Below are 10,675 nucleotides of genomic sequence, written 5' to 3'. Positions count from 1 at the left end.
ATTCTTCGTTATAATCCAATAGCGCAACGATAAGAAGAGCACACGTCTGATCTTTTTTCACGTCAATAAAAAAAAAAAAAAAAAAAAAAAAAAAAAAAAAAAAAAAAAAAACAATGAAAACTGCAGAGATTCAAAAAAGAGCGTATACTCACGAGATGCGAATCTCGGGTGGTAAATGTGATCGGGTCTGAGGCTTTAGGCTCGCGACAGTGAAAATCCATCTTTCCCCAAGCAGCCGCACCCGCGGCTCCGCTTCTGGCCGCCTCGATTAATTCCATCTTGATGCCTTCCGCTGCGAACTCCACCTGCGAGAGCGCACGCAACTCAATCACAATCTAACATATATATATTCTCATTATTTCTCATTGAAAAACATCCTTATGCTAATTACATCAAATATTTAACATTTAAAATTTTAATTTGCGCGAATTCGATATGTTTTTCGAAATTTAAATTTTAATAAAGAACAGAATATCGAGAATTCATTGCGCCGACCTTTCGCGAAATGACTCGTTAATGTGAATTCGCGAACACAAGAGCGCGAACGCACAGAGCGTTGGACGAGGAAATCAATTAACCGACTAATTTATTTTCGCGCTCATAGGAGTACGACACAAATTTTTAGCGGCAGTTATCTATCTTCTTCCGAAGGTTTTTCGCGTTTTTTTTTTCGCGACAAGAAGTCGCGGAAAGAAGCTTATAAACAGAGAAAACGAAACGACCGCAAGAGTTCGATCTCTGGCGACGAGCGAGAGAGAACTTCGGCGGATGTCTGAATTCCCCGCCGGGAAAATTTACATATCGCGAACGAGCGAGCGCGCACATCTGCACGCTCGTAAATAAAACTCGCGGGGAAATAATTCGCCGGGACCGATTCGCTGCTACTTAAGCTGAGAACAGTCAGCAAATTACAGTTGCCATTAACCTTTCCGCTCCCCCGCGCATGTTTTATATATATATATATATATATATTGTGACGAGTTTTATCGCTTCACTCGCGTTTCTTTGGCGCCGCCGCCATCCCGTAGCGCGGGTTACTTTATTTCTCGTCAGAACTTTCCCGGTAAGTAAGTTAAAGGCCGGGCATGAATATTTCATTGCGTCGCGATGACCACGTTGACACACCCCCTCCGTCGAGCGGGAACATTTTTATTGGCCCGTTCGCGAAAGTTCGTTCATGCGTCGCCACCGATAGGAATAATTCCGAAATTTCCGAGCGTCCTCTGAGAGATGATAAGCGCGACGCTCTTATTTTCTCCGAAGGGAGTTTTTGAATAACGACCGTCGTCGTGTGAGCCCGTTAAAACTTGATTTTAATTGAGAAATTAGATTATTTCGTTAATATTACATTCACCTGTATACACGAATGTATTTCCGCGTGTATGTATTTTCGAATAATTTAAATTATTATTTTAATGTACACATAACCGTTTAATATATACGTTTAATTATACGTTCTTTTAAAAATAATTTTAAAACCCGACCGCAGTCTCTCTCTTTGCTGACAGTCGCACGGAGATTCGGTGACGTACACGTATGCAACCCGTGATTTTCCATCGGTAAATTGGTCGGTGCAATTTTGGTATCGGAGTAATTGTCGTCCGATAGCGACCGTTCGACCGAAAACAAGTGCAAAAAGGTAATTTAATAATTAGGGCAATGGTGCGGTTACTACTCCAGCACTATTATCTCGGTCTCCGTAACGCGATATGAGCCAATATCGATTTTCAACAAGAGCGAACGATTAAAATATACACGCACAGTTGATAATCAATTGTTTCGAGTTGTTTCAAGGTTATTTTTTCGCGCTAAAACGTCACGTGACAGGTCACTCCTCGACTTGCTGCAAACGTCACGGAGATCCGAAGTTAAAGAGTCGAACTGTTAATGTTATTTAATTTTCATCCGCAAAAAATCTGTGTGATGCTGAAAATGTTAACGATTTCGCGTTACCGCAAGTTTTGATCCTCGAGCGTCAGCTGTGTAAGCCTACACTCGGAGGCGCGAGAATGACGGAAGTTATTATCCGAGTTATAAATAAATCATGCGATATCTCGATCCAACCTTTCTTAGACATCCGACAAAATTGTTGATCCCTTTGGCGCCCTGCAAGGATCTCGCGTCGGCGCCGCCACCGACGAGAAGTCGATCGCTCGCCAAGTGCGCGAACGATCCCGCGGTGTGTCCGTGCTCGGCGTAAATCCCGTCGACAATAGCCGAGAGCTGCAACAGAAAAGAACGTTATCTTGAAATATCTCTCGCGCGTTTTTTTCCCCACGGCAAATTACAGAATTAACGATCTGCGAAGAGTCTGCTTTTCGCTCGCAACTCGTTTAGCAAAAAAATCATCAAAAAAATCAGCTGATCGCAAGAAAAGCTGTGTCGCACGCCGCTCGCTTGTTTGCGCCTGTCGTTCTTAGGAGATTTATTCACGAAGTGAAGTATTTTTCTTCGCAAAATGAAAATCACTCGCGTCAAAGCCCGGATCATCGCTTTCCACGCGCTCATTAGTTCACATACGCTGATTAATAATTCAATATTCAAAGTTTACAAAAATGGAAAATGACCGTCCGATTCGGACTGACCCCCAATCCATCCGATCAAAACTTCGTCGAAATGTTTCATACAACTCGCACCGTACATATATTCGAATCAAAAAATCATGATGTATATTACATGAAATATTAAACCACCTAGCTCTCGAAAAGATAAACAGTCGGCATTGATGTGTTCGCGCGCAACATTTTTCCGTTTCTCCGAAGAAAGAACGGCCAAAGTTTTTCGAAGTGATCCTCTCGCGAACACGCCGTAAAAGTTCAACGTCTACACCAACGCCGCCGTTCGCGAGGAGTGGTCCTTTACGACTTTAACAGTAGCATCGATAGTCGTTATCTCTCCCGGTTATTCTTTTACCTTTTTCGTTTATCGCTCTAACCGACTCCGAGCGGAGGAAAAGGGAAATCTCGTAGAAGAGTGAGCAGCGTCTGAAACGTCAGGATGTTACGTACTCTCGTACCTCTCGGAGGTACCTAACCGAGAGGAAGATACTATCCCCTCTTATTATCCTTCATCTTCGCTTCTCAGGGCCGCTCGGGCAAAATTTTCCGACGAGAAAACGCTTTATACATCTTTTTTATCCGAAATAATATCACAGCTCTCACAGGTACCGGGAGGTAACAAAATTTAAGTTGGATCTTTGAAAAATAAGCTACTTACGACGAGAGAGGTAGGAAAAAGCGAGGCTTTTAATTAATTTAATTCTGTGAAAATACAATATGAAGTAGGAAACTCCGACTACAGTTCAGAGAAGACCGACCCTGTTTGACGCCCTTCTCTCTCGTCTTTCCTCGTTCTAATTAGGTAGCTCTCTTGTCGAGGACGCTTCCTTGGACCGCAGTCGAGCAATCCCCCTCATAATCCTCGAGGCCTTATCTTCAATGTTTCTCGGCGAACAAATAGATCTCGCACTCACCGTGATGAAATTAAGGAACTGTCTGCGAGATAACGTCACGTTATCCGCGGTTTGTTACGAAAAAAGGCTATACGTGTGTGTTTGATAAAATGCGACATTTCGCGATTCTCTCTGTTACAACCACTTACAAATTACAATCGACTACGCGCGACTCGTGACAAAATCGATCGAAAGTAACATTATCGCGCGCAATTGATATTGCAATGTTAAATCAAACAAACCATTTTGGCAAAATTATGCCGTGCAATATTCGCGGTAATAAATAATACAGTAATTTGCAATTACAAAGATAAATTATTTACACATCGTCACTTGGTAAATAGCGAACCGCCATTACGCGTGTGTGCGATCATTTACATAAATAACAAATTTTATACAAAAACCGAATCATTCAAATTAACGTTATACTTGTAATTGTTATTGTATATATTAGACATGGATTTTATTGCGGAACTCTATATTGACGTCGATCGAGGTATTATTTTTTGAGACAAAGCGGGTTTCAGAACGCATTTCGCATACAAAACGATCTTATACATTTTTCAATTTACAAATCTCTCTCTCTCTCTCTCTCTCTCTCTCCCTCATTACGACGGTGAATTAACCCATTCTTGGCGTGTAGTTAATATTCAAGTGGAAATTTAATTAAACCGTGGTAAATCAAAATTTGCAGCTTTGATTCGGATCGCGAGGAACCGCGATCTATCTCGCGGGGAAGAAATTAATTTTCCGACTTAATTAATTTTCCATCTTCATTAGCCGCTTCTCGGACTCCCTGATTCGCGCTAATGACCGTCTAAACATTTATAACTGTGTCACAATGTGAACCGAACCGGCAATTTATTATTACAAGTAACTACGTTTTCCCCGTTCCGCGAAATTAGACCGCCACCAAGGTGCTTTTATATATACAAATTTGCTCGTCGCTTCTGATAATAAATATGTATATTTTGCGGTTTTTCATCATCACTTTTTGCGGAGAATTCAGAGGTAAATTCCTCGTAAGAATTTTTACCGTTTTTACACAAAAATGTCACGCGAAAATATAGATTAAGAAATATAAAATATAATATTCTTTTTTTCTCTCTCTCTCTCTCTTTCTCTAAATATGTAAATATATATTTACACATCTGCGAGATAAAATTTCACGCGGAAAAAAACACGAAAAAACCATTTGCAAATATTTAAAACTTACACTTCTAAATATTTGCATCGAGATATCTCGTGTGTGTAAAAAAAAAACCCTTCCTAATTATTTAGAACGTATTGGTTAAAAAATAAGGCGCGTGAACAACGACGCGGGAGGGGAGGGGGCGAAAAACCGTCGCGCACAAAGTCGATTTAAGGGTGAAATCCTGGGGGTTCCTCTTTTAATAGCGCGTCTCTTTTCTCGCATCGTGGTAATCGTGAGCGGCCAAGCGTCAGCAGACATTCCTCGGTTGCGTGCACAATGTATTCGGGACAACACAATAAGCGCAACCGAGTATATATATACCGCGGGTTGCGGCAAAACCCCGACGGGGGAGGAAACCTCCGGCGCGAGAGAAGATCCCTCTTCTCGCAGCAAGCGAGTACACTGATCCCCGTTTGACGAATATGGAGCGAACGGAGTGACACGAGGGGGATGAGGACTGACTATTTATTACATCCAGACACGAGCTCCACTTAGCCGCTCATGGATGATGAGCATTGTGCATTTGTACGCGTCCGTTGACGACATTGAAAGTGCGTTGCTGCATTTTGTTGTCGTCAACAATTTTTTATTCACGCCGCGGCGAACAGCACCGCGCGAATTACACACATCGCGTGTGCCGCGATATAATTTCAAAACAATGTCACCCGCGCATTATGTTTTTCAATTTTTCATGTAAATTTTTTTACAAAAATAAAAATTTTGGTTTTGTGTGAAAAAATATTATTTTCGAATAGAAAATATTCATTATGCTAGAATATAAATATCAACATTTTTCCAGCGTACATATTAGCACTTGTATAACTGACATTTGCTTCGAGATTGGATATTTTTATTATTGCGCGCCGCAACTGTTGAAGAAATGTCCGCTATGTTAGAAATGTAATCGGCGAAGTGATTTTTCTCAACCGCTTGTTTCGCTCGCACTTCGATCATTTTTCTACATTACGTCGCACATACCACGAAAATAAATGATTTCTTCTTCGTTTTTAACAAGATCGTAAATTATACTTCCGACGCCCTTTTAGGCGCGCGCGCGCGCGCGCTTGCGGAATGAATGAAAAAAACAAGGAAAGGAATTTGCCGAGAAAGTCGGGAGGAGGAAAGAGAGAGTTGGAGAAACGTCATCATCGAATTTACTGGAGCATCGCGAGTAGAAGATCGCCCTCACAAGAGCAGAGCTCAGACTCAAACACATCGAGGTGAAAAGACGTGAAAATGTGAAAAACTTGCATGCGCACATTCACTGGAAAGAAGAGACAGGCGAGAGTCAATGTGCGAGATCTTTTACTGCGCGTCATGAATGATTTATTCCCGCTTTCTCAGAACGATAGCTTCGCGTCAATATGACGTAAGATGTGCAACATTCCGAGAACAAGACGAAAATTTTTCTAACGCGTTCGAACCATTTCTGTACTTATTTGTCTCTATTCGCGTTCACAATTCGACGTCAGAGAATAAAAATTCCACATCCCAAATTTCGTTTCCCAAATCACACGTCTTCCGCACTTTGTAATGTAAAATTAGCAAATTTCTTACATCGCAGTAATGTGTCGATAAAAAAATAACAAATACGCGCAAATATATACAAAACAATAATTAAAATATACTCAAAACACGATTATTGAGTGCTTCCACGTGAATTTTTTTTCGCAGAGGTCGTTCTTAACTAATAGGAAATTGTCAACGATAAGCAGAAAAAGTAATTTACATTTACGTGAGAAGAAATTTGTGATAACGTCGGTATATTTTTAGCCCGCAGACCACGCCGTAAATTATGCAATCGATCGGTTTCACACCCGATTTGCATTTTAAAATCTTTTTCCAACTCTTCCCTCCCCTTGAAAGCAGTCAAGTGCAGGCGAGATGCATCAACTGCAACTTTTTCAGCTGGTTTTTCGAAATTGCCGGTATATATTTCTTTCATACGCAGATAAAACAAGAGAGAGAGAGAGAGAGAGAGAGAGAGAGAGAGAGAGAGAGAGAGAGAGAAAGAGAGAGAGAGAGAAATATAGAGAAATAAAATACACGAAAACACATTCATAATATCAACAACTGATATTCCCACTTACAATAAATCGCAGCGTGAGCGACCGCGAGGACACTTTTGTTGTTTTGTAAAATACTTTTGCCAAAAATACGAGGCAAGTCGCAATAAGCATTGTTTAGCGCGTAAACGTTTCTCAAACCCGTAGAAGTTTTTTTTTTTTTTTTTTTTTTAACAACTGGTGTGTACTTGTCTTTTTTTTTCCGCACGCATTTTGCGGTTTTGATACGCGCGCGCGCGAGAGAGTATTCATATTCATCGCGAACTAAAACTCTCTCCCATTGGAGAATTTCGCTCGCACGACGAGCATCATTTATAAACTAAAAGCCCTTCGCGTATTTTTAGAGCTTAGTGACACTGAGATAGGAAAAAAATAAATAACTAATGTGAGAGCATTTGTCACTTTATTTCTGTATGCTACTCTTCGCGCGCGTGGAAATACTTTCAATAAAAAATTCACACGGGAAATTCCTTCGGTTTCCGGAAGCAGTGCAAGCGAGAGACAACGACACTCACGTCTCGCAGGAAAGACGAGACTTGAATGACGATTTCTGGATTATCCGCGTTGTCTCCGCGGAAACACGAGCGTAACATAAGCGAAACGCGACGCCAAGAGCCCATAAAGGGACGATTAAACGCGTTGGAAACGTTTCGGCAGCAGATAACGACACAGATCGTGTGTGTTAAAAAAAAAAAAAATTATATTAATAATTCCATTGAAACAGATTAAAATAAAACAAGCAAGTGAATGATGTTCGATTCGTTGTAAATAATATCACGAGCCGTAAAACTGTAAAAAGTAAAGAAAAGTGCGCACAAACTTCTCGCGAACAAAGTAAAAAGATGCGAGAGATGCGAAATCGATCGAAAGTGATAACGCGGATACATTTTCGCGAATCTCACGACAAACATGCAAACGTCTTCTTCAAAATGCAAAGCCGCGCATATAAGTGTATGTATATATATATATATATAATATGTAATATGTAATAAAAATCACACTCACCCTGCAGAAGCTGGTTATCGAGGAGATCTGAAACAGAAAACGCAAGCGTACGATCAGTATGAAAGTCTTGTGTGCATTTCTGCGCGCGCGTCCGAGCAACGTCGGCAATTGAAATTCAAAAGTTGCCGAACGTAGCGCGGAAGAAGCGCTCGCGAGCTGATCGCCGCGAGCTCCGCGAGCTATTCGACACCCACAAGACGAAACTTTTCCGCCGGATTATTATAAGAACTTTTTTGATGAGAAAGAAGTTCGCATTTGCTCGAGAAGAACGCGAGCATATTTCACGTGATGTTCGCGGAAAAACTTCGCAGTGATCTTGATTCTTATTCGAGAAAACAGTTTGCAAGGAAAAAAAAAAGTTTGCCGCACAATAGCAAAAAGATTAGTTATTACACGACGAGCAAGACAAAAAAAAAAAAATTTGCCAAGTCTATTGAATTTTCTGTTTCGCCAGCGAAACGTTTTGTCGGCGCTAAAACGAAAACACTCAGTAGCAAATTTGGTGTTTTATTGCATGAAAAAATTATACAAAAATGTTTCGTCAATGAAATAAAAAATGCAACAAACTTTTCTTGCTGGCCTTTCGTGTAACGGCAAAACTTTTCTTTCCGTGTGAGATTCTCGAAATTAGACACTTGACAAATAGTCTGCTGCAATTTCTCGCGTCATCGCACACTTGGCGCAGAAATTGACGCGCGGAACTGGCGGAAGATTGTGGCTTATATAAAAAAAAAAAAAAAAAAACACATTTTCTAACAATCGACGCGCGTCGAACGCGCGCGTGTTGATACAAATGCACTTGGTTCCTAAACGCGTGGGTTGCTTTGCGAGCCCGCGGCTGTGTGCGGATCTTATTAAGGAATCCCTTTGATCACACGACGATTAAACGACTGACAGACGGGCAACGGCCGGAAAGAGAAATCCGGTGACGAGGTGAGCTTTTGCCTTTGTGCGTCGCGATCGTGAAAAAAAAAACCGACGCGCGTTACGACATTTCGACCGGCGCGCGACAGCCTAATTTCCGCACTGCTTTGCACCGTAATTATTGCCCCGCCTGTGTGTTCAACGGGATAAGAGATGCGTAGTTCTCGTCTTTGATCTTGTAATTTCTTTATTCGTTCGTCTTTTCTCAATTTGCATTTCTCTTTTCAAATGTACGTGTAGAAAAAAATGACACACAATCAAAGAAATCCGCGTCGCGGAATTTGACGTTTGACGTTTCGCGCGCGCGCGCGTACAACATTGACATCTCGCTCGTTATATAATCAATTTATCGAAAACTATTGTTAAAATACAAGCAAACATCCGTCAAAAGCTTTGTCAATTAGTTAGCAGTTCTGTGTACGTACGTGCGAATCGATGTCCTGATTTATGCTAATATCTGAGGTAGGTAGTAAGATCGATGCGCGCGTTTCTTGTTTGCCTTTGAATCAGTTTAATTGGGTTTAGGACCGCCTTCGCGGACGCCGCGATACTCGGTCGAAATTTCCCACGTGATCGTGCATTGACGAGTAAAAATATATTCTGAAAACTAGGCTTACGACGACTCGGGTTTATCGCACAAAACTCGACGCTTTCATGCGCTCGTTGTCAGTCGAGATTGACGAAATTTGATGAATAACGGAAAGTCAATACATGGAAACGCTTTCAATTGATATCAGAATGCATGCTCGAGTGAAATATCAAATACGAAGTATATTTATTTATTTATTCATTTATTTGACAGAATCTTTTTCTCTTGTTATATAAATTTATCTACTTTTTATATACTCTTGTCGATATTTATAACCGATTGTTCCATTTGTTGAAAAAATTTAGTAATTAATGGAAGATGCAAAATTTGTTGAAAGAATTTTTGTTTGACATTTATTTCCTAAAAATACGGAGCCACTTACGATTTAATTTAACAATGTACTCACACACAAGTATCAAATTTTCATTTGATGCATAAAAACGAACGCGACAAATCCTCGGAGGAGGTTTTACGTAAGACGTGCGGCATCACGCAATGGAATATTCCGTTAAATGGGATTTTCATTGTGTGCGCGAATTTAAGGACTACAGAAAGTACTTTGCCCTCTCTCTCTCTCTCTCTCTGCCAAATATTAAAGAAACGCTCCGGCATTTCGGAATCTCTTTCGGATGAGCTAATGTTTGTGCAGCTGAGTCATATGTAACGAATTAAACGCTCCCCGGGAAATCGCTCAAAACGCGTCTCTCTATCTCTCTTGCTCGTCGGAGAAATGATTCAATGCCTCGGATTTACATCGTTCCATTTCAAACGCTTCCACAAACGAAAGATCGTGGGATCCTTCTATTTCGCCAGGAATATTCACCGGGATAATCTCTCTCCGGGATATTTCAAACTTCTGGATTAACGAACATTGTATTCGTTCGTTCTCTCTGACGCTCCGATTTGAAATGTTATAATATTTGTCCGCGTAGACAAATAAACTTTATACAGAGTTGTTTTCCTTTGAATAAACGTGCTGCGTGTCTTCGTACCTTTCGCACTTTCGAGACTTACTTTTTTTCTTGAAACATTTTTTATTTTATAACTAGCACAACACAGGTGCTACGCGCAAACTATTGTTTTTATTTTAACGTGTAGTGTTAGTGAACACAACCAGTCACACCGCGATGACAGCTAGTATACACTTTAGAGAGATGTCAGAACTAAAACGGATGAAAATCAAAATCAAAAAATAGTGACAAAGAGTAGAAAAACATCATGTGACTAAAGTCACGTGACAGAGAAAAGAGTAAAAACAAAAATATTATATATATTATAATATTCTATATTTATATATAATACACACACACACACACACACACACACACACACACACACACATATATATATATACCGTAATCACATGACCAAAGTCAGTGACCCCGCCGCGGCCGCACGGCCCAGGTCAGTGACGCCGCCAAGGCCGCGCGGCCGAGGTCAGTGAC

The 10,675-nt window shown here is 40.8% G+C and overlaps 1 protein-coding gene across 6 annotated transcripts in view; it reads right to left on the bottom strand.

The window, feature by feature from the left end:
* Positions 1-10,675, bottom strand: part of LOC109852126 (neurexin-1) — a 168,825-nt gene that overhangs the window by 50,201 nt on the left and 107,949 nt on the right. For all 6 annotated transcript variants that reach the window (XM_020422981.1, XM_020422982.1, XM_020422983.1 and 3 more), the window contains 3 exons: positions 7,718-7,744; positions 2,065-2,223; positions 153-305 (listed from right to left, as the gene is read on the bottom strand). In XM_020422981.1, coding sequence (XP_020278570.1) covers positions 153-305; positions 2,065-2,223; positions 7,718-7,744 — 339 coding nt within the window. The remainder of the gene's footprint in view (positions 1-152; positions 306-2,064; positions 2,224-7,717; positions 7,745-10,675) is intronic.

Source organism: Pseudomyrmex gracilis, unplaced genomic scaffold (assembly GCF_002006095.1).
Source record: "Pseudomyrmex gracilis isolate BER0280 unplaced genomic scaffold, ASM200609v1 scaffold_24, whole genome shotgun sequence".
NCBI lineage: Eukaryota > Metazoa > Arthropoda > Insecta > Hymenoptera > Formicidae > Pseudomyrmex > Pseudomyrmex gracilis.
This window is presented reverse-complemented; position numbering and strand designations above follow the sequence as displayed.